Source organism: Puntigrus tetrazona, chromosome 12 (assembly GCF_018831695.1).
Source record: "Puntigrus tetrazona isolate hp1 chromosome 12, ASM1883169v1, whole genome shotgun sequence".
Taxonomy (NCBI): domain Eukaryota; kingdom Metazoa; phylum Chordata; class Actinopteri; order Cypriniformes; family Cyprinidae; genus Puntigrus; species Puntigrus tetrazona.
In genome coordinates, this window is record NC_056710.1 from 5722697 (window position 1) to 5746872 (window position 24176).

Sequence of the window (24176 nt, forward strand, 5' to 3'; positions counted from 1 at the left end):
AAGCAATTTGTATAGGGGCCGAATGGTTTATTAGCAAACATAATAACATTCTTTCTTTCTGACAATAATTAGTATAAATTATTTATGGACAAACCTTAGCCTCCATCTGTCTGTAGCAAGAAACTCCATAAACACATTTCTGCTGTCCATCCAGAGGGGGCAAATGAAAGTAGACAGTATCTGTCAGTAAAGAAACATAAATAAATATCCTGTTTAAAAATAGATATGAAAATACAATTCAACTTTGATTATATCTATGATCCTAGATCAGCATCAAAATGAATAATCTTGACTGAATGATACAGAGCAAAGAAAATCAATCATTTCGTCAAGCAAGACTAAAGAACAACCAACTAAAAACAAAGGATCACAAACAGGATACTATGTGTTATATGTGGTAAAAGAGCAAGCAGAGTCGAGGATCTAAATACAGGCAGTTTAATATCAAAACAAGGACAAAGAGCCAAAAAAAGGAGGACACAAGGAGCAGAAAGTTACTATAACATACAATAACTGACCAAGCACAAGTGAAACACAAGGACTATTCATACAGAGGAGCACATAAGGAAGTACTGGCAAACGAATAATTGCGTATAATCGCACACAATTTTTTTTTTGTTTACGTGGTAATAGTATGTATATAATTACAGTATAGGTTTTGAAAAATTTACATTTACATATACATGAAAAAAAATATGCTGTACACACAAATATGTAAATACATATGGGTAGTTGACCAATATAAAAAAAAAATTTAATCTTCATTCTTAGAATTACAAATAACATGAGAGAGGTTCATCTTCAACATTTTTCTGTCACACAATAGGACACATTCATGTGTCAACTACTACAGCTGTGACGGTCAGGGAATTTCCTCACCAGTTAATCGACATGTGACCATGGTTTTCCGTCTTTTAAATTTTTTTTCTCCTTTTTCTTAGGGTTTAAATAGCCTGTAAGCACCATAAGTGTTTTGATTTCAATTTTAAATTTGCGCTAATTCGGCAGCTAGCAGTTGTTTGCTTTTAGTTTGTTAGAGTTTTCACTCTTTTTCTCGCTTTAGTTCGCTTTTAAATATTTTAGTTTCACTTTTACATTTTAGCAGCAATTTGACATCATTTGACAACAACACAACACAAAGTAAAACATAAAACTTTTATAAAAAAAAAAATGAATAAAAATAGGCTACATTATGCTATATAAAATATCTAATAAATTTAGATATACAAGATTAAACATCAAAGTAACAAATAGGCTAATTATGAAACGTATAACATTTATTAGCAGTTTGCTAAAGAAGAGTGGTGCAAAATTCCAGTCGAGATATGTAGGAAACTCATTCATAGTTACAGGAATTGTTATTTTTTTCAAAGGGGGTGCTACCAAATATTAAGAAATAATAATAAAAAAATTATCATTATGGGAAAAAGGCTTGCTTTTCTTTTTATAAAATTGCAAAACAAACATTTTTAGAGCATAAACTCAACCTACCTAACCTTATCTAATTCAACCTGGATCAGCCCCAACCTGATTTAATCCCTGATAAATCAGGGGAGTTCTCAAAGAGATTACTGGAGTAACTTGACACTCACAAATGTGGAACAATTGGGTGGATGTGCTAAGTAGATTATCTGGATCTGACTAATTGAACTGGGAGTAAATTGGTTGAGCTATTAAAACTTGCTTGGGGTATCAGTTAAATCCATTAAAACTGGTTAATTCGAGTAAATAATTTTGAGAAACTGAGTTTAAGGTTAAAAGGACATTCAGAATTGTTTCCTGCATCATGTGATTGATTCAGCTCTGTTGCAAGAGTAAAATGTTGGTGTGTACATTTCATGTAACTTGACATAATTTATGGTACAAGAATCAAAAGACAATACTCCACAATAATGGTAATAAAAACTGAAACAGATGTAGCCTTCATCAGGTGTGCTTTAATATAATAGTCTATATATTCTTTTATCAGTCAATAAAACTGTCCTAAATATTTTTAAGAGGTTTGGGGTGATAACTGACAGTGGAAAGTTGCTGTTTTTCTGACACATTGCAGTGGAGACAACTCCACTGGTTTTTAACACCACCACATCTAAAAATTAATTTTCAACAAAGTCTAGAATTTAAAAACGACACAAATTAATTAATTCCTCATTATTTCCTTTTCAAATGGTCGATGTATCCCAGTACTGGACTGGTGTTATAAATTGACTGATTGATGTTAACGTATGTCAAATTTATATATATAAGGTTTGCAGTTGTCTATTTGTAGAGGTTTGAAGACGTTTCCATGAACTTGAAGATATTAATCCTTGTCAAAAAAAAATACTAATTCTATAACAAACCAGAACTCTATAACTCTAATGTAAATTCAGCAGGTTTTCTAAAACTCTGAGGTTCTAAAAAAGTAAAACAAACAAACAATCAAATAAAGAGGTTAACAGACCAGCCCCATCATTCAACAGAGAAGACTAAATAAGCAGCTTACAGGGGTTCTTGGGTTACCTTTTTGTTTAGATACTTGCAGCTAAATAAAAGCATCCAAGAGCAAGACATGGAAACAGCATTGCCTAAGAGGCTTTCTATCTGGCATTGAGTACTCTTCGACTCAAAGGTTGTAGCTCCAAATCATATAATCAGCCAGAAACTGATATGCCCCTTTAAGTTGCAATGCAGTCACTACATACACTCTCAAATCATAAACCCTAAACACCTCAATATTACCCAAAACTCTAATGAAGATATAAGAAACCTATTTAGTCTATTTCAAGATCCCCTACAGTGGTAGTGTTAACATGTTTTAAAGACAAACATGCAAATTTCGTACCATCACACAAATGTAACCAATACCATCAACTTGGTACATGTTGCTGCACTGAGCAATATAGTCAATCACAGATATACAGTATCTGTTGATTTTATAAATGCAATGGCCAACCAGAAATATATGATTTAAAAGTTGAAAACTTAGAAATTTAGGTTAAAAACACTTAAAAACTATTTTTTGTAGAGTGTAAGAATTGATAGTTTACCTTCCTGATGATTATGTGCTCCATCAGGCAATGCCAGGAAGGGCAGATACTTCCATTCTTCTGGGAGTGTATTACTGTCATGACCTGCCCCAGGAATAATGGGAGGATATGAGAATTCTACCTGAAATAAAAATAAAAAAGACAACTGTTTATTGGATGGTAGTAGTACAGGAGCAGGGTTGAGGACCCCTTGTGTAGCAGAGTATGTAAGTGAAAGAGAGTGTAGCGATGTAATTTTGAATGGAGCAAGGAGCTAATTTTTTTTTAAAGTCTGAAAATTTGCTGTTTTCACTCCAAGAGCGGTCCACCATCACTCCATCATGTGTACAATCGATGCCAACGACCCGTATTATAACTGCAAATTGAGCGAGCATTCACATATTTAGCGTAACGTATTTAACGTATTTAGCTTGCCTTGATGGAGAAGGATCACTAAAATCAAAAAGAATGTGAAGGATGGCGGAAATGGACATGGCTGCCTGATGCACCATATAAATAACTGACAAAAAGTACTGTTATTTTCACCACAATCAAAAGTTGCACTGCAAAAATAATTGCACTGCAGCAATTATAACGTTTAAGGCTGACAACCATGTTAATAAGTTTTCATATCGCAGGAAAAAAGTTTACACACTATAGTGTTCCAATAAGCCAATTTGAGTCAAAAAACGCAATTCATCCTATAGCTTGTTTAGGAACCACATGGTTTCTACCAAGGTGGACCTTTTTCACCTCGTTGCTCCACAATGAATGGCTTATTGGACAATTTGAATTTTAGTTGTGCATCAGGCAGCCCTACCAGCATATTAAATGTGACAATGTAAGTGTCTTTGCATTTTAATTCCTATGTTAGCTTATCCAGTTAAACCCACTAGATGCATTGCTGCTATGTTGATCATTCAAAATACTGTGGAAAACAAGAGCATCAGTGTAGAGTTAATGTTGTTTACAGTAAAAATAAAACCAAGTCATTCACATAGAATGTGGATTTGGCATCTATCTCCTTTGCACTCTGCTCCTACAGAAAAGAGACGTATGTTTAGAAAGGCATGTAAACTTTAACTAAATATTAAAATTTAATTAAAAACATGTCTCAGAACTTTATGGCTGTTTTCCCCCACTCCAATGCATGTAAAATTTTTAAATGAAGAAACTAACACTCTTAGTGATTGGTTTTCAGTCCTTTATTAAACCTTTAAGTCCTTTAATAGATGCACGGTGCTGTTTTTTGACAATTGTTGAAGCAACATTCTTAATTATATATGGTTTATAAACATTATTTTATACATTATGCATTTTTACTCTGTGGTACTGCTCAGTTATAAGCCCAGGTTGCTCACCATCAAAGCAAACGAGCTCCAGCTAAGTATTGAGTGCTGAACATGCTCATACTTTTTACATTCATACTTCTCGGTTAGCCAAGATTTCTAAAATCCTTTCTTTGTATTCTTTGTATTGGTCTTAAGTAATGTAAAATTCTCTGAGATGGCTCTCAAAATTACTGAAAAGCTCTTCTGCATTGTTGGGTCTGGCATATCGCATCTTTCTCTTCACAATGCCCCATTGATTTTCTATGGGGTTAAAGTCAGGCGAGTTTGCTGGTCAATTAAGATCAGGGATACGATGGTTCTTAAACCAGGTACTGGTAGCTTTGGCACTGTGCAGGTGCCAAGTCCTATTGGAAAATAAAATCTGCATCTCCATAAAGTTGGTCAGCAGCAGGAAGCATGAAGTGCCCTAAAACTTTCTGGTATGTGGTTGCGTATACCTTGGACCTCAGAAAACACAGTGAACCAACACCAGCAGATGACATGGCACCCCAAACCATCACTGACTGTGAAAACTTTACACTGGACCTCAAGCAACGTGGATTCTGTGCCTCTCTTCCACCAGACTCTGGGACCCTGATTTTCAAAGGAAATGCAAAATTTACTTTACTTTAATCAGAGAATATAACTTTGGACACTCAGCAGCAGTCCAGTCCTTTTTGTCTTTAGCTTCCGACATTGTCTGTTGTTCAAAAGTGGCTTGAAACAAGGAATGCGAAAGCTGAAACCCATGTCTTGCAAACGTCGGTGCGTAGTGGTTCTTGAAGCACTAACTCCAGCTGCAGCCCACTCTTCGTGAATCTCCCCCACATTTTTGAATGGATTTTTTTTCACAATCCTCTCCAGGGTGCGGTTATCCCTATTGCTTGTACACTTTTTTTCTACCACATCTTTTTCTTCCCTCTCTATTAATGTGCTTGAACACAGAGCTCTGCGAACAGCCAGCCTCTTTTGCAATGACCTATTGTGTCCTGCCCTCCTTGTTCAAGGTGTCAATGGTCGTCTTTTGGACAACTGTCAAGTCAGCAGTCTTCACCATGATTGTGTAGCCTACAGAACTACATTGAAAGACCATTTAAAGGCCTCTGCAGGAGTTTTGAGTTAATTAGCTGATTAAAGTGTGGCACCTTGTGTCTTCAATACTGAACATTTTCACAGTATTCTAATTTTCTGAGATACTGAATTTAGGGTTTCCATTAGTTGTCAGTTATACTCATCAAAATTAAAAGAAATAAACATTTGAAATATATCAGTCTATGTGTAATGAATGAATATAACATACAAGTTTCTCTTTTTGAATGGAATTAATGAAATAAATAAACTTTTTGACAGTACTATAATTATATGGCCAGCGCCTGTATGTGAATTTAGCATGTTTCCTAAATATTGACAAACATAGGCTTATATACATACAGCACCTATAAAGCCCATAGAGAAAAGTAATTCATTTTAAAAGCATTAAACCAATTCAGAAACCAAGTAACAAAGGAGACAATGTAGGCAGCCAGTGAGCATCCACTATTAAAATGAGCTGAAGCTGATATGTCAGTGCATATTATTAAATGCATGTTTTGTAACTGTACTAACACACACATGCACAGACACACACACATATATGTATATATAGCTTTGGTTAACAATTGAATCCTTTTCTCTTGTCAAAAGGCTCAATGCGTCCACTGACTTTGTTCGCATGCAGATTAATTTCCTTTTATTAGACAGTTTAGTCAGCTTATTTTATTTTGGTACTGCATCACTCATAGCTCTAAGATGTATGTAACCACAATCAGCTTTGATTAGCTCATAAAGCCTTGTCTCTTGTCAAAAGGCTCAACCTAACCGCAGACTTTGATAAACACTGCTGGCAGCAGCAACGTCTGTGTCTGTACCATTCTTATCAATGACAGTGTAATCTCTTATCTCCCTGCTCCCAAGTCATAAATCTTGTATCTCTGATAAAACGTGTTAATGTTGCAGTTTTTTTCATTTAATTTGTTTTATATTTTTAAATAATAGTTTTGGAGATTCTGCCTGACAGCAATGATACTTTAATAGATGGATAGAAACAGTGCCTTGCAAAACTATTCATACTTTTTATTTCACATTTTGTTATGTTGCAGCCTTTTTAAACTGCTTTAAAATTTTTTGCCCACAAGAATATACACTCCATACACCAGCAAAAACAGAACTGTCACAATATTTATAATAATTGCATATGCATTCAAACCTTTAACTCAGTATTTAGCCGAAACACCCTTACAGGCTTAAGTCTGGTGGGTTAAGATTTGCTCGTCAGGTTGCTACTTTACTTTTGGTATGGTGTTCTGCAGGTGATGAACAGAGCTGGTTTCCTACATGATTCTTAGAATTGCTTTTTTAATTTTTTTTTTTTTTTTTTTAAATTCCAGGTGTGTTTCACTGAAGAGAAGATTGAGTCTTGCCACATGCTTTAAAGCCCAGATCAGTAGTGCTGCAGTGATGTTTGTCCTTCTGTAGGTTACTCCCATCTACATTTATGATCATGAAGCTCAACTAGATGTCCTTTCTCCACCAATTTCTCAGTTTGGCCAGGAGGACAACTCTTGGAAGAGTCCTAGCTGTTCCAAATGTCATTTCATGGATAATAGACCCTACATAATTCTGTGAACTTTCAAAACTGAATTTAATTTAAGTTTTTAATTTTTAGTACATTTGCAAAGAAGTTAAAAAAGCATTTTTTTTCTTTTGTGGTGTATGGAGTGTAGAATGATGTGGGGAAAAAGTGCAATTCAGATGCATTTACTCTTGATGCACTTTTGGATTCTTTATTTTAAGGCTCTATGGTTTAGTTCCAGAGATATTGGAATTTTAATATGGCTTCAGAAGTAAATTGTTAAAATTTACATCTTTTTAATGGTCAAAAACAAAATGTGGGTCAATATGTAAAAATCTGATACTTTCTTTCTTATTTCTTATATTCTTTTAAAGAACAAATAATATTGAAAGTAGAGATGTATCTCATTCAGTTCTGATATTAATATCGCTAAATGATTTTGGACTCTAGTTCTCAATGAGGGTCCATTTTCAGAATGTTGAATATTACATTTCATTGCTTATTAAAAAAATAATGTTGGTCACTTTAGTACAGCTGATAGTGTATTTAAGAATGTCTAAATAAGTGTATGAAATATATCATAATATGATTTTAGATTTTTGTTCCTAAAAAGTTTTTTTGTGTGGTGTTAATTTTTTTAAGGCACTGTATGGTATCCTACATCTTGGTGGATCTCCATGCCCAAATTGTTGTATCCTAACCATTTTTTCACCAAATGTGGTTTTGTCACTGCTGACAATGAAAAGGGTTTAAGAATGCACAGTATGACACATCAGATTATAAATGATCAGAATTAATTGTTAACTTTAGGTCAGGTTTGTTACAAACTAAAAGATTTTTAAAATCTTATGAGATCTTCAAAATGTAAAAGACCATAAGCATGAGGGGAAAAAAGAAAAAAAAATCTAAATAATCTAAAGATAATCTTTAGAACCACCAAGATAATCGGGACATTACCTAGGATTGTCAGAAGGGGAGAAATCGGCCCAAAATTGGCTCGATTTTCTTGTTGAACAGTATGAAATGTTAAATAAAATTACCCAGGATCCCATTTACCTGGTTTAGATTTACATAGCATTAATTATTTCAAGTGTGACAGACCTTAAATGTTTGAGCTATAATCAGAGATTATGCCAAATATGCCTTTTAGCACTATGACTATGCTCACATTATACAATAAAAAAAAATAATAAAAAGAAAAAGACATTTTAATGATAAACCCTTAAATGCATTAATGTTTCTCCAATCATTATTACACATTTATGTCTTTAGCAACCTAGACCTATATATACAGCAAGGATAGATCTCTAACGGCTGCTGCTGCAAAAAAAAGCTCTAGATATTTAAAGGACAATTACAGAAAAAAATAAAGCATACCTTTCAAACTTCTTGGGTTCTGATTCCAGCCAATCATCTCTGGTGTGACTTTAAATGCAGGCCTTTAGTCAAAAACTCTTTACCAAACACCAATGACTTTGTACGTATGGATACAGTCATTTTAAACACTTCTAAAACTGTTGCAACAGAGATTAAAATACAATTTTTAAATTCATGAATTATGTTTCCAACTTTGTTGAAAGTGCAACAGACATCTGTACTGCAATTTTTTTGCAGGTATAAACAACACAGGAGAAGAAAATAGAATTAGTTGTAGTAACAAATATTAAACCTATTTACTAGCACAGTGGGAAATCACCATCAATCGCCGAACCTGGTATAGCGCAGCGCGATTACAAACCGTTCTCGATCTGGAACTCTCGACACGGTTAGACAACCATACTAAATCATGCTGGTAAAGTGAGTGTGCGGGTGTGAGCATTAGATTATTACGAAAAAACCATATATGGCAATGTTATGGAAAATTGGGTATTTACATTAGAGTGTGTGACGTCATGTGCCCTACCGCCGGTGGCAATAGACAACCACGTTGTCAAAGTGACCGGCAAAGACCTAATTTAGCCTAATATGTTTGATTTTAATTTTGTGTTTTGTTGATATTACGGCTGCACTCAAATAAAAACAGACCCTTTGTAGTTCTGAATGATGTATCAGTCTTATCTGTATGAGCAAAAATGATTAGTATATTTTAAGGTGTGATTGCACTGGCCCCTCCATGCGTTAAGTGAGCTTTAGCTTCCACTCTCTACACAAATACTCATATGCCATTTTTCACAAGCTGATATGATTCTTCAGGATCTCAATGGTAGTGTAAAAAACACCTTGTTTACCCTGTAAAGATCAGCTCGGCTGACCCGATTTGCAAAGATTAAAAAAAACATTACAGTTACGAATGATTCAGTGTCTTCAGTGGCTCAGATGTCAGTAGTAAACGACAACACACGTCTTAAATTCACTGTCCAATATACGTGTACACTATATTGCCAAATGTATTGGGACACTGCCTTCTAATGAACAGGTCTGATTACTTTAGTACTTTCCATTAGTACAAATCTTAATGTTTAAGCATAATAATAATCAGGGAACTGTGTGCCTCTAACTTTATAGCAACAGTTTACAGGATCTGTGAATAAGGAAAGGTTAAAAAAAGAAATTATTGATTCAGTTAGTGTAAAAGGACTTGCCAGCTAAATACCTCTTTAGTGACTTTAAATTAAGACCTTGACCCCAAAACCCATGGGCAAACATCAATGACTTGTACATGGGTACAGTAATTGTAGATAAATCCAAAACTGTTACAATGTAAATAGTTGTTTTCATTTACAGAGGACACCCACTAAAATGTCATTCAGTGTAGTATTTTTTTAGGCTTAATAACAACCAAAAAATGTATTAAAATCATATTAAAACACTAATTACCTTCACTCCAAATATTAATTAGCTGTAATTTTACATTCTTAAAATTGCCACTATCCTAGGTTTTGGCTATTTGTCAGTAAGGATTTTTACTCATTTAAAAAAAGAGGAAAATATATAATGCTTGCTTATTCTTTTATATATTATTATTATTATTATTATTATTATTATTATTTTATTTGACACCTTAAGAATAGACACTTTAATTTAACTTAGTGTGATTTTGTATAGACATAAAATTACTTAAAGGAAATTTATTTTATGCAAACATCTTAATGTACAAGTCATTAGTGTTTGATGATGAGTTTTTGGCTCAAGGACTTGGTTTTCCGCAGACCAGTCAAGTTCTTCCACAGATTCTTTGCTCTATGCATGTTAGTGGACATACCAAGGGAAAGACAGCAGTAGCCTGCAGGTGGATCTCACACACTTTTCCACCATCAGTACTGAATTACAGGCTTTCTTTATTATTTATAATCATTAATTATTCAGCGGTCCTCCAGTTGCTCTTCTTTACACTGTATATCACAGTACCACTGTGAATAACACAGGATGTGATGGAAAATATATTTTAAGGTGACCGTGAAGCACACTACTGTTTAAAGCAGATTAATATTTAGAAACAAACATGAGGACAGTCTCTTACCTGACAGCCCTTCTTATGGTGAAATCCAACCACCACGATGTGCAACACGAGTTCCTCTTTACATTGAGACTCCATCAGCTTAGTAAAAATTAGAATAAAGTCCAAAAGACAAGGAAAAAAACAATAAAACAAGCGATTGCTCTGTAGAGTCTGTAACTTCCGCACCCTTGACCGTCAGTGAGTATGTCACGCGATACCCCGCCTCCAGCACAAACATACATCCTGGACGAAAAGAAGGCATATTCTTTGTTGTCGACAGAGGGCGTGCCATGGCTCGCAAAAATCACCCAGCCTTCATCCATGCGCCATTAATTATTTATTTAATTCGATTTTATTATTGCTTTACTCTATTAATTCATTTATTTTCATCATATTTTCAAAAGCATAGCTCATCTGTGTTTTGTAGTATATTATAACTGTATTTTTGTTGAGCTTCTATTTATTTTTGATTTAAATTTAAATGCTGAACATACAAAACAATGGCACAAAATATGAACAGTAATATCACTGGAAAATAAAATAATAAATATAATAAAAATCATTTAATATAATAATCAAGAATTAATACAAATAATATGTAAATATAAATGTAGTGACCAAATGTTTATCAAATAAATTATTCCAAAAATGTGAAAGAGAAAGTGAAATTTCAAGAAATAATGATCTTATATATATAACTTTTGTTTCTTGATGAGGAAAAGCAAATTTGTCCAATATGAGTATCACAGGGATTATGAAAAGATGCAGTATCTGTTGCAGAGTATCTACAGTTTTTAAGAAACATATGTTAACTAGAAGGAATAGCTCCCATAACTACAGTAAATTCTTTTGGAGTTACTGGTATTTTGAAAGAAATTCTGAGCAAAAGACCTTGAATGTTAACCAGCTGCCCTAAAACCAAACCATTATAAACCAATTATCATAATACAGAGATGTGTTCTTATATAAAAGGTTCTTATTGTTCCAGATAAAACACCTTTAGTATATCATACTTACACATTAAAAGAAAAGAAAGACCATAGATTTAAAATTGGCTGTACTTGTATTCATCTTTAGCTAATTGTATCCCGGCTGTTATTTTTGACTGCAATACCCTTTAAGCAATTTTTATTCGGCAGCAACTTACACTTATTCACATATTCAATGCACATATTCAATGCTACAGGCATTTTGAAGAATCATACAAAAATAAAGCTGTGTCATCTGCCAACTGCCAACTTATAATTTTAGTGTTTCCAGTTGTGATACCCTTTTAATGCTTTCTATTAAATGGATGCTAAGTAACTGTGTTGCAATTAGAAAAAAAATATGAATAAACTGGACATCCTTGTCCCATTTGTTTTGACAGTTGCACAGCCAACCCAGATCACCTCTTAGCTTAAGAAGAAAAGGCCATTGAAGATTGGTGAGTGGAATTTGCATGCCAAACCATTAGCTCATGTCCATTGCATCGCTAATGTTACGATGGAGGTTCCCGGGAGATCTCCTCCACACCACCAGAGGGAGGTCTCACCAGAATATTAACCAGGCCTTCGATCTCCATTCACTGCCTCTTACCTGGGGCTGAGTACGCACACCTGTCCCCTTTTCCATGCCTTTTGCTCATTAGTTTCCCTATTTCAATGAACTAGTCTGTTCTACCTTTACAAAGTCTTGATTTGCTACAGTGATCATTTCTGAGCATCTACATTTGTATTTCCTGCCTTGTTACAGACCTTGGACTGTTCTTCTGCTCTCTGATTGTTCTCTGCCTGCCCTTGAAATTCTGCTCGTCTGTTCTGTTTTTTAGATTGTCTCCTTTGCTCTGTTTGTTGACTCCACTCCACTCCCTCCACTCTTATGGAGATAACACCAAAATGTTATTGCTCTGACAGTGGCAAAAATCTTAGATCATGCCTCCATGCCAGATAATTATGACCCACCCCCAGACGCTAGATCCCATCAGAAAAGTTTTATCTGGTAACAGATATAGATATAGTCTACTACCCAAAACTCTGTTAACAGGAGGTCTTGTCTGGTACTCAAAATACCCCAGAACTTCTGTAAGCCAAAAAGTTGACTGAGGCAAAAACCAGTAAAGAGCAGAAGCAGGAGACGGAGTGATGATGACAAAAAGGAGCTTAAGGAGTTTAATGAATAGTCTTAGTTGTGTATGTTTAAATGCTCAGATCTGAACAACACAAGTTCAACAAATATTGTTATGCCCAAACTGCTTCAAAACAACACCCCACGCCTCGGGTTGCCATAAACATACCCTTGCATCTCTTATTCGTGAAGACAAATAGCACTTGAAACCATAGTAAACAATAAAAATATAAAACATATATAAAACAAGAATATAATTGTATGTAAAAACTAATGTAATATACATTAATAATCAATTAATAAATTAATGAGTATATAAGTTGTTACATACAATAAATGGAATAATAATGATTAAATAATAAATGATTAAAATTGAATGAATAATAATGAATGAATAAATGTAAAACAAAGAAAGTAAAACAACACAAATGTACGGTTGCTTTCTTAAAGCGAAACACACACAGGGTGCATCTGAGGATCCTCAAATCCTTCAGAAGACAAGGCAGTCAATGCAGCCTGAAGACAAGGCAGTTTGGTAAATAGTGAGTTATAATATCAGATTCATAAAAGCATGCTGCATGCAGTAACAGTCACAATAGTTTGTATGCATAAATAAAACTTAAGATTAAACTTTAAAGCAAAATATTGTGGAAGCATCAGTTTTATTTAAAAGCAAAGTTCTTGATTAAACATAAAAGTACAGTATTGTATCTGTTTTTATCTCATGTTGTGTAAATTATTTATAAAATAATATTTATAAAATGTTTTTTTTTTCAACTAAAATCATGTACCTTTCAGATAATTAAGGCATACAAGTTGACAAAAAGATTGAATTCAATATTTGGTGATTATATAGCATAATGAGTGATTTATAAGCATTTTTTTTTAGGCTGGGTCCTTTTTGACCAGTAACACCACAGGTGTGATAGGAATCCGAACACGACACAAAGTGTTAACTTGTTTGTCTCTATGGTACTGTGGGGCATCATCTGCAAGTGCAGTGAAAAAATAAAAAACTGTATGTGTAGGCACTGTTGTCCAAAAAGCCCTTGTGAAAAAAGAGGTGTACTGTAGTGTAATGAACAGGTAACACAGAAGTTTAATTTTAACAAATGAAAACAGATTGGACATTTAATAAGAAGTCTGAAACAGTGTAATAGATACAGACAAAAAAGCACTGAAGTTAATGACAAAGCTAAAGTTCATATTGCCCCCCCCTTATTCAGCATTACAACTATAAGCTTCGGCATAAATTAAAAAAATTGTGTTAAAATATTCAGTGTTGATTCAGATGAAGGTTGTTTAAATCACAGTGCAGGTTGCTACTCCTCATTGTATATTATACAGTTGATACCTGGACTAACATGTAGTTAAGACGGGGATTACCACATGAAAATGAATCAAGTTGAGTCAAATTTATTTGCATAGTGGACATTGCAATACACATTACAATACAAAGCAGTTTTACAGAAACTTTTATGCTATTGTGCCTCAGTTCGTATTAGCTATGGTTACTGATTATTATCTTTAAAACTATAGATGCTAGTCCATTTGTATGTTAAAATGAAAAAGAAAGAAAGAAAATTAATATATTTTTTTTTTTATTAATTTCATGAATTCTGTTTTCTTTTGTGGTTTTGGTTCAGCTGCATGATAATAGCATTTAGCAGTTCTCATTCGCTCACCGATTATTGTCTTTATTTGATTTTAGGTTCCATCTGTTAAATGTCTTGCTGTTAGCTGTTAATAATCAATCTATAATTAATAAGCATATATCTCGAAGCTTTTATAGAAATAATTAAATTAATTCTAACAAAAAAATCTCATATATAATTTTGCGCTGTGTAAGATCAGGTGTATTATTTAGAGATCAAATGCTATAGCGGAATGGAATGTTCACATCTTTCATCTGGTTTGCGTAGTCTTCATCAAACATCTGGGCTTGAGCTGGGGTGAAATGGTTAATCCAGTCACCAACCTCTCCTGTGTAAACAAACACGCTTAGTCATTCATTATTAACACAGTATTTTGTATAGAATTTCTCATTGCATGGTCTTTGGAATACTTGATTCTGATTGCTTAACCGCCAAATAAGGTGGTTTGCATAATGACAGCTAAACTATATTTTAGTGTTTTCCATAACTTCAGACTAGAGACAACATTAAACATATTAACATTCTAGTTAAATACTGTATGTTACCAAACAATTAATTAAACTTGTAATATTGTTGAGATGTTCATAAGTTAACCTGGTAGAATTTATGATTTCTGTTTATGATTTCCATTTTTCAGAGAATATGATTGATAACACACCACATGTTTTCAGAGAGGCCTGTATTTCACCTTTAGTTTTTCTTTGCTTTCAACTAACTTCCCGTAGATCCTTTGACAATTCTTTTGCTTTCCCCATGACTCAGAATCTAGAAACGTCAGTGCAGAACTAGATGAAAGATGCAAGGGTCTGTCCAGAAACTCACTGACCTTTTATACACACACACACACACACACACACACACCTGTTCGTGCCAACTTGTGTGTCTATTATCAGGCTAAAATCACCAAAGTATGTAAACTTTTGATCAGGGTCACTTGGGTAGTTTCTGTTGTCATTATGATTTAAAAAGAGTAAACACAGTTGATTAAAAATGAATGGCTTCAGCCAAACACTAACCACGAGTGCAAGAAACGTTTTTGTGTTATCATTCATATTCTTTGAAAAATGGCCAAGAAATCACACATTTCTTGAAGATCAATTTTTATATATGAACCTTTTCTCATGAAGGTAGAAATGGACTGATCAAACACAGCTTTAGGAATGTAGGAGTAGTTAGCCATTGGATTGTCTTTCATGACGTGGAAGGAAGTCAGCTGCGCAATCCTCTCTATTATATCTTCAGAAACGGACAAGTCCAAATAGTGCATGATCTTCTTAATCTCTCTTAAAGGATTCTTGGGAAAAAAAAAATACAATCCAAGATAATCAGAGAAGCAGACTTAAAAATAAAATAAATTAAATCTTTAAAATGTTTTAAATTTGTCAAAAGTGATGATATATGGCACTAAAACTACCTCCTTCATGTCCTCAAAGAGTATGTAGAGAATATTCCTTTCCTTGCGTTCCTTCCAGTAACCTTTTACATGGTCATACCAAGAGCCCCAACCTACTGTAAAAACATAAGAAGACAGAACGAGTAACCAAAGATTCCAGATTAAACATTAAGTCAGTGAAAAACAAGTAACCTGGAAAGTTAGAAGAGTGTTTATGATTGTTTAGTAAAGGTACAGATCACTACAAAAAAAGAAGACTGTCTCACTTTTTGCCCATACAATTAATGTCAGTGGGTTAAATATGTCTACATTTCATGGATAAAAAGAGTTTAAACAAATTTATAATTTTGTAAAAATTTATAGATTTTTTTACTGTTTTCCAAAGAAAAAAGTCAGTCACATAGGTTTGGAATGGGGGTAATTAGATTATGGCAGATTAAAAAAAAAAAAAAAAATATATATATATATATATATATATATATATATATATATTTAAATGTATAGTTTTGACTCACATTGTCCCTTCATGAACTTGTGAATGTATCCATCCCAAGGTCCTGGCTCTGGCTGGGTAAGATTCATGCGATCAAAGTGGAAGTAGCTTACAAGGTTATCCTTAGCATTCCGGGCAATATAAATGACCTGGAAAACAGGACAACTAGTGGACATGACTTGTAGTATTCAGTGGCGGCTCTAGGATTTGTTTGTTAGGGGTGCTAAGGGAGGGCTTAACAATTCAAACAGGGTGCTAAAAAAACTCATTAAATTGAGAGAAAGTAATTAACACCTAAACTTTAGCTATCAATTCTTTTATGTAAAGCAGCTTCAAAAAGGGCATATTTTACTTTTTTCTGTTGTATTAAACTTCTCACATGCCATTGTTATTAATAATAATGCCAACTGTCAAATATAAAGTAATACAATTTATGAGTATGAGTACAATTTATGATAGCCAGAGATATTATTAGATTACTATTATTATTTGATTACTTTTGTTTTTAAGATACATTAAATTATTGCCCCACAATAATTTCATAGAGCATCATCATGATGCACTGTCAGGACAATAAAATAGACAATATTAGCTTAATCAATGTTTTTTCAATTTTAAAACAGGTCTGTTATTTTATACAACAAATGAGCAATTAAATTATTAATACTGCAGTCCTCAATGAATGTTGAAAGCAGCTTTAGAAATATTAAAAGAAATAAAATAAATATTAAGTAAAATATTTAAGACACTAAGTGGTGAGTTAGATAGTGGCTGGACAGACTCGGCATGCCCAAGCATACTGTGAGGGTCCGTTGGAAACATTAGGCAGAGCCCCCTGTCAGAAAGGTCTTCAACTCCCACCTCCATCAGAGCTTTGAACGGATCCAGAGAGAGAGTGGAGACATTGAGTCCGAGTGGACTGTTCCCCACCTCCATTGTCGACGCGGCTGCTCAGAGCTGTGGCTGTAAGTTATTTGGTGTTTGTCGTGGTGGCAATCTTCAAACCCAGTGGTAGACACCTCAGGAAGTGAAAGCAGTGCCCTGCCAACTCTTTATACAGTGGGGCTGGTAATCTGATGACTTCATCTGGGGACATTGTTGGGTGGTGGAAAGAATCCTCAAAGCCACCATCGCGTCTTCCACTGAGGAAGGGGGCTCAGAGGTGGACTTAACCATCATCCAGGCTGAAGTCACTGAAGTAGTTAAGAAGATTGTTATGGGCTGTTTGGTCTCTGTATGACCAGAGCAGAAGCTTCATTTGCATTTGCTCAATCCAGGACCTACAATATGAAGTGGCTGGGATAACAATCAACACCTCAAAGCCTGAGGCCATGGTTCTCAGTCAGAAAAGGGTGGTTTGTCCCCTTCAGGTTTGTGGAGAGTTCCTGCCTCAGGTGGAGGAGTTCAAGCATCTTGGGGACTTGTTCACGAGTGAGGGAAGGATGGAGGCTACTTGAATTGCTTGACTCTTCCCACATAATATCTATTTATAAGCCACATATTAGTCCCTTTTTAAGGTTTTGAATGTTTATTTTTTAATGTTAATGAGAGCGATACTGAGAGTTAAAAAAACAGGAAAATAATTAGAAAATCCTTGGGGGGGCTGGGTTTCTGATAGCCTGTCAAGCCCCACCCTAGCGCCGTCCACTGGCAGTATTAGTGGCAAGCTTCAAAGTGTTTTAACATCACAAAGATGAGTGACTTTTATGAATACATTCTAGAGAGAAATCATTTTGTGGAATCTTCTGTGTTGGGGAAGAGAAATGAAAACCCTAATTTGACCTTTTGTTTAAAATTAATTAAACATTTTTCTAATAGATTTTTTAAAGTTGTTTTAAAACAATAAATTTAACCTTGCATTTATTTTCCCAGAATCCTTTAGGCACTAGCTGGATGGGCAGATGAGTTTTGATGACTCTCGGTGGTTTCATCTGTCTAAGCAAGTCAAGCCCTAAATGAAGGATAAAAATAAATGAATTGTGTATACACAGGTGCAATGAATTGTTCTTCATTTAACAAAACCTTATATGAAAACAGATTAAACATGCACTGTGTTAATGTGTACCTGAAGGTATGGGTGGAGGAGCAAAAATCTCCAGAAATGGAATACGAACAGCTGTTGGCGCTCTCTTGCACACCTCGGCATCTCCATTGTGCTGCAGAAGATCTACTATCTCTTGAGCCCAGGTTGTGCCTCAACACAGAGACAAATATTAGACCGATATTTGTCAACCAGGGGACCGAAGCCCACTAGGAGAACTCAGCAAACATCTAAGAAATTACTTAAACATGTAAATTAATAAATTAATAATGTTACAATATATGTTACAATTAATATATTACAAGAATAATGATGCTAGACAGTTATAATAAATATTGTTAAAAAACAAAATTAAAATATGAATATTTATTAAGAATCAAAATATGAACATTCATTAAGACTGTTACTACAGCAAGTGAACAATTTACTGTTTGAGCAAATGGCAAAATGAACTTCAAGATTAACAATACCATATTTAGCGCAATGCCTAAACAATTGTTTACCTTTTCCTAAAAGGTTCTAATGTTTAGCACGTCCTGATTTTGCTAAGTTAGAGTTAGAGGTGTTAACATATATTGTTGACCCTGAAACAACATTTTAATCAAAACATTTAGCCATGACCATATCCCTACACCTAAATCTAATTTAGGCATTCACTTAGTATAGTTATGATAAAAGAGTGCAAACTTCAGCTGGTGAACACAATAGAGGCAAAATTAAGAACTAAGCAAGCGTAGCAGGGAACATTTGGCCAACTGAAGTAATCAAAGACATTTGTTGATAATTTTTATGCAAAATGGCAAAAAATTAATGAATAAAATCATATATGATGCATATTAAATTTCACCAGTAGGTGGTGCTGCTTCCAAATGAATGTTGTGTGGTTAGTGTGAGGCGTTGACAAAACACAAAGTTTGGTGTAGATATGCCAAAGTGTTTTAGTCTCATTTGTGGCATTATGCAGTCAACACTGACTTTGAGTTATACAAAAACGGTTTGGGAAATAAAAAAGCTTTAAGTATCTTTTTGCCAGCATGATTTGGTTTAGTTTAATGAAGATGGAGGACTAAAAATATTAGCAAAATAAAATATTTCAGCAAGTAAAGTTTCTGAAATTTTGTTGATTTGACATGGAATGACCCTATTGATTTTATAATACTTATTTATTTTAAAATATTATTTGATTATTGTTAATAATAATAATAGTAATGCAGTAATTTAGAGTGCAAACACATTACTCACTGATTTATTGATTAAACAATTATTTAATTTAATTTAAATTTTGAGTTTGTACAGATAAAAGGTAACAATACATCTTTACTTATAAAACAAATATATGATTGTGTAGATCGAGTTTCCCATATTTCTTGCCCAAAAAAAGCTTCTCAAAGGTTTACATGATGCTGGATGCTGAGAGACTTGTGCACACCATTGTCTCCTCCAGACTGGACAACTGAAACTCTCTACTCATCGGGATCCCTACATAGGAGCACCAAGCCTATATTGTGCCCCTGCCCCTCACTTGTGGAATGCCCTCCCTGAACATCTTGGAGCTCCACAGACATCTGGTAGTTTCAAAAGAGGTCTAAAGCGTACATGTTTAAAAAGTCTTTTGTTTTTATTTATTTGATGGCTGGTTTTAATTCTATATTTATATTATTACAGTTCTTTTTGTAGCACTTTGGGATTTTATTTCAAATGTAAAGTGCTTTATAAATAAAATGTATTATTATTATTATTAAGTAGCAGGTATCAAATGAGCTCATTTAGTGGATAAAAAGAGTAAGATTAACCATTTAAACATTTGCTATGTTCTCTTTGTTTTATTGTAAATAAAATATTGGCTCATATGTGTCACACATTTGAACTCTTTTGTTGTTGTTTTTCTTGTCCCACATGCTCTGTGCGCCCTACTTTTCGTTCCTCTGTTAATTGTATCATTATGTTAGGTGTGTCTAGTTACTTATGCCATTTACCTTGAGTTAAGTTCCTGTTATTCTGTCTGTCCTCTCACCCTGCCCACAAACTGTTTTCCCTCCTGCCATCCGGCAGGCGATTCAGATTCCCGCGGACTAGAACAAGTAGACTGAGGAAGCTCTTTTTACCAGAGCTGTCTCACTACTGAATTCTACCCCCCACTGATGTCTGCCCCACCCACCCCATTAAAAACAAAAATACAAAAATGCACTGTTTAACATTCATTGCACTCCACTGTATATATCTATTGTAAATGTATGTACATATCCACTGTACATACTCTTTTAAAATTGCCTATACATATCCTGTATATCCTGCTCTTTTTTGTACATAACCATCTGTAAATTGTTTACACATACTAACCGTAAATTCCCCCTTCTCATCTGTAATTTAATTTGTACATATTTATCACATATTTATCTTTGTAATTTATATTTGTACCTATATCCTGCACTTGCTGCTTATTGCACTCCTGGTTAGACCTAAACTGCATTTCGTTACCTTGTACTTGTACATGTGTAATGACAATAAAATTGAATCTAATCTAATCGAATCTAATCTAATCTAATCTGATCTGATCTGATCTGATCTAATCTAATCTAATATATCCCTAGTAATTATGGTTGTATATACAGTTATCTGATGCAAGCATATTTTCATATTCATCAGATTTTTAAAATCATAGGAAGATCCTCAGATTTACATTTGGGGTCAAAGCTTAGCTCCATTTGGCCTGATCTTGGCATTTCAAACTTTTACAAAATGCGAATCCACAAAGCCTGCATCACATGATACAGTATCAGTGGCAGGTCAATAGTTGGGGACTTTGCCTTTGTTGTTATCTTCATGTTTAAAGTTTCAAATTAATTTTCAAGAATATATGGCCTCTTGACCCATATTTACACAAAATCACAATGACATGGCATGTTTGTATGATATAGTATCAGTGGTGAGTCAATACTCTGGGAATTTGTCCCTGCTGTTATCTTCGAGTTTCAAGTTTTAAGTTATTTCAAGTTTATTTTCATACTGGCAGATTGCAACATGCCATTCAATTATACAGCAAATCTGTTTTTCATTCCTTGTTATACAATGCCAATCTCCATTCTGTGAGATATCAAAGCGAATGAAACAATTTAAGATTCTATCAGAAAACTGAGACACGAGGAGTCGAAATTCCAAGAAATGGCACAGGACAAGACAACATAATAATAATTCTGTCCAGGATATCCTGCTGCCTCAAGCCTGAAGTAAATCTAACCAACCATCTCTTCCACAGAACATGTTCACAAAATGAACACAAAAGAACACTAATTTACCACTCCATCTCTGGTGTCATTTTAACCCTTTCAGTGGTGAGTTTAGAATATTCTACCAGTCTCCCCAGGAAATAAAAGGATTGAAAAGCAGAAAATTGGCACAAAGTCTGGAAAATCGATTGTTTGGAGAAAAATCTACCATGAGTCCTGTGTTGTGTAAACAGTGAAACATCCTGAGACCATCCATTTGTTGAGTTGCTTTTCAACCAAGGGAGTGGGCTCTCTCATAATTCTGTCCAATAAAAGTTGCAGCGATTTGTATCAAAATGACCTTTAAGACCAACTTCTTCCAATTTATCCAAAAGTAATTTGGTGATGATCTGAGCATTTTCCAGCAAGTTATTTTCCTTCAGATCAAAGCGTAGAAGGTAGACAGCTGTGCACTCCCTGCATTAGCTGAACACGTTCTTATCCCTAACACACGTTGAAGCTTGGTCAGGACCCTGTGGAGTTACTTTTTGACTCTATTAGCATAATATTGCAACTTGTAGTTCCTCTTTGGGTACTGGGAATTTTATAGTTATGATTAAATTATATATTGGGTAATTATATTATCATTATTGTATATACGCAGGGGTGTTATTTTTCAATGTAAACTGTCACAACAGTTTCATTTATATTAATGTTACATTGTTTACACATTTATGAGCATGTAATACCTGTGGCACAAATACCTGTGGCTGCACTTATATTTGCCTGCTACATGTTTGATATTGTTCGGAAGTGGGTAGGTTCCGGGTAGGAGTAGGGTTAGATATTCCAATCGAATTATACATTTCATATAAAAATATTTCTATTTGTTTTTTTGTTTTTTTTTACAAATGCATTCAAACCATTGAATTAAGACAATCAACTGAAAACAACACAGGACCTGCTTCGACCTGAAAAATGAGTCTTAAAAATCAAAAAATCGACACCAAGTGGTCTTGACTTGTCATGGTCACCATGAACTGGGGTTGTAATTAATGAGCACAATGAAGGAAACAAAAAATCTTTTCATTCTAATTCTTCAGCATCAACACACAAACACGATTGAACAACATTAATCCACGACAAAGTAACATGGGAAAACTGAACGCTTATAAGGACAGGGAAACAATCAGGGAGAAAACAGGTAAATAGACACAGGTAAAAACTAATTAACTAATGATGACTAAATAAGAAAAGGAACAGGAACAGGAATCCTCAAATAAGGATAAACAGGAACATTATCAAACGTTACTGTGTATACGTGTTTTGATGGTAGACATCCCAGTAGGATTAATAAAAACACCTTAAAAGCCTTCTAGAGTAGATTATTTTTTGATAACAGTCAAGTTCAGTTTCCCTTCATTAACTTGATTAATCATCATTAGCTGCATTTGTAGCTAATAACCATAAACAAACACAAAACAGAAGTTAAATTCTGTCTATAGGTGTTTCCCTTACACACACTCAGAGATCAAAGGATCTAAAGACAACAAAGTAGGCTCCAGCAGACCTGGTTCCTACAGACAGCATTACCCCAAATTGTTTAAGCATTAACCATTTGGTACGTTTCTAGTAGAAACTAGAGACGTATTAAAAATGAGAGACTGGCAGAACCCCTCATTGTAAACTGGTCTAATTATTAAACTAATGCCATTACATTAATCACATTAAATGCGTAACAAACACTTCAACTTTTAATGTGATGCTATATGTCAAAACATAGAATCAGCCGATTTAAAACAGATTCTTTAATCTGTATTCCAACAAAAGAAGATAGTAATTTACAATGAGAGTGAATTAATATGAAAATTTTTTTTTTTCCTTTAAATCTTTTGCTCAAACAAATTTTACATTTCTTTATACAATGAAGTCTGGTCTTAAAATAATTGCACATAAAAAAAAACACTTGACTTAAGGATTATTAGCAAGTTATTGTCTGCATTTTACCTGCTTTGGGGTAAGTAGAGATGAGTAGGTCTGATGGGTCAGGACAGAATTCAGCAACTGATTTCCAGTTTTCAGCAATGGTGCTCATAAGAGGGACACCCTGGACATCTATTAGAGGAAAACGACGAATAGCTTCACCTGCCCTCCGAATGGCTTCTTCATAGCTCAGCTGTTCCTTTTCCATCACCACACAAAGGTCCTCTGGGATATCCTCTTATTCTTTTCAGTCCTACTTTCTTAGATTTTCCACCAGTTTTACTCTGTTCCAGATCTTTCCTTTTAGCACTTTTTTAGTATATGTTTCTGTTTTTTTTTTAAATATCATAAAATATCAAACTTTTACCATTTCAATATTGAAGTTAGATATTTGTTTAACCTTGCTGAAGTATTATTACGCTCAGTTTGCTTTCCAAAATTTCTTGCTACTAGTTTCAATATTCTTATTATCAGTATCCTTGTGATTTTGAGTGTTCTCTCTTAGACTCTAACTGTGTCACTTCACTTCGATCTACTCTGCTTTAGACATGTACTGTAACGACTTCCTGAGTTCCGCGGCACTTATATAACTCATGGACCGTTGGGGCTGAATTCCAAACTTTCAGCAATGTTATCTTAAGATCAAGGGAATGTCTGACAATCTTTGGGAGGTTTCCCTCCTAATTTCCCGGTTGCATTATGCACAATTGCATTATTTAAACAATGCTGCTACTATGAGACACACGGTAAGCAAAGCAAACTGAATAGAAAGACAAAATCTAATAAATTATAGTGTTTTAACATACAGTTAAAAAATTAACAAACATGAAGATAACCTCTGAAAATCAATAGCGTCAACTTATAGACACTCCCTCATCTGGCATGGGTTAACTTTGTACTGCACGGTTGA

At 34.3% G+C, this 24176-nt stretch overlaps 2 protein-coding genes across 2 annotated transcripts in view; both read right to left on the bottom strand.

The window, feature by feature from the left end:
* avl9 (AVL9 homolog (S. cerevisiase)) overlaps window positions 1-10592 on the bottom strand; it is a 29976-nt gene extending 19384 nt beyond the window's left edge. The window contains exons 1-3 of the mRNA XM_043254045.1: window positions 10411-10592; window positions 3030-3150; window positions 95-180 (exon numbers count right to left, since the gene is read on the bottom strand). Coding sequence (XP_043109980.1) covers window positions 95-180; window positions 3030-3150; window positions 10411-10485 — 282 coding nt within the window. The 5' untranslated portion in view covers window positions 10486-10592. The remainder of the gene's footprint in view (window positions 1-94; window positions 181-3029; window positions 3151-10410) is intronic.
* A 3303-nt stretch (window positions 10593-13895) lies between these two features.
* Window positions 13896-23834, bottom strand: sult1st6 (sulfotransferase family 1, cytosolic sulfotransferase 6). The gene is made up of 7 exons (XM_043253671.1): window positions 23291-23834; window positions 18102-18230; window positions 17890-17987; window positions 16059-16185; window positions 15565-15659; window positions 15264-15444; window positions 13896-14478 (listed from the first exon to the last, which is right to left on the bottom strand). Exons 1-7 carry the CDS (start codon window positions 23472-23474, stop codon window positions 14366-14368), a joined length of 927 nt encoding a protein of 308 aa, XP_043109606.1. The 5' UTR covers window positions 23475-23834; the 3' UTR covers window positions 13896-14365.
* Window positions 23835-24176: the final 342 nt, after the last annotated feature.

Coding starts and splice junctions, on each gene's coding strand:
- sult1st6 (XM_043253671.1), bottom strand. CDS start 23,474: ATGGAAAAGGAACAGCTGAGCTATGAAGAAGCCATTCGGAGGGCAGGT. Junction 17,988..18,101: donor TCCTCCACCCATACCTTCAG/GTACACATTAAC, acceptor TCCTTCATTTAG/GGCTTGACTTGCTTAGACAG. Junction 14,479..15,263: donor TTCTACCTTCATGAGAAAAG/GTTCATATATAA, acceptor TTGTTTACACAG/GAGAGGTTGGTGACTGGATT.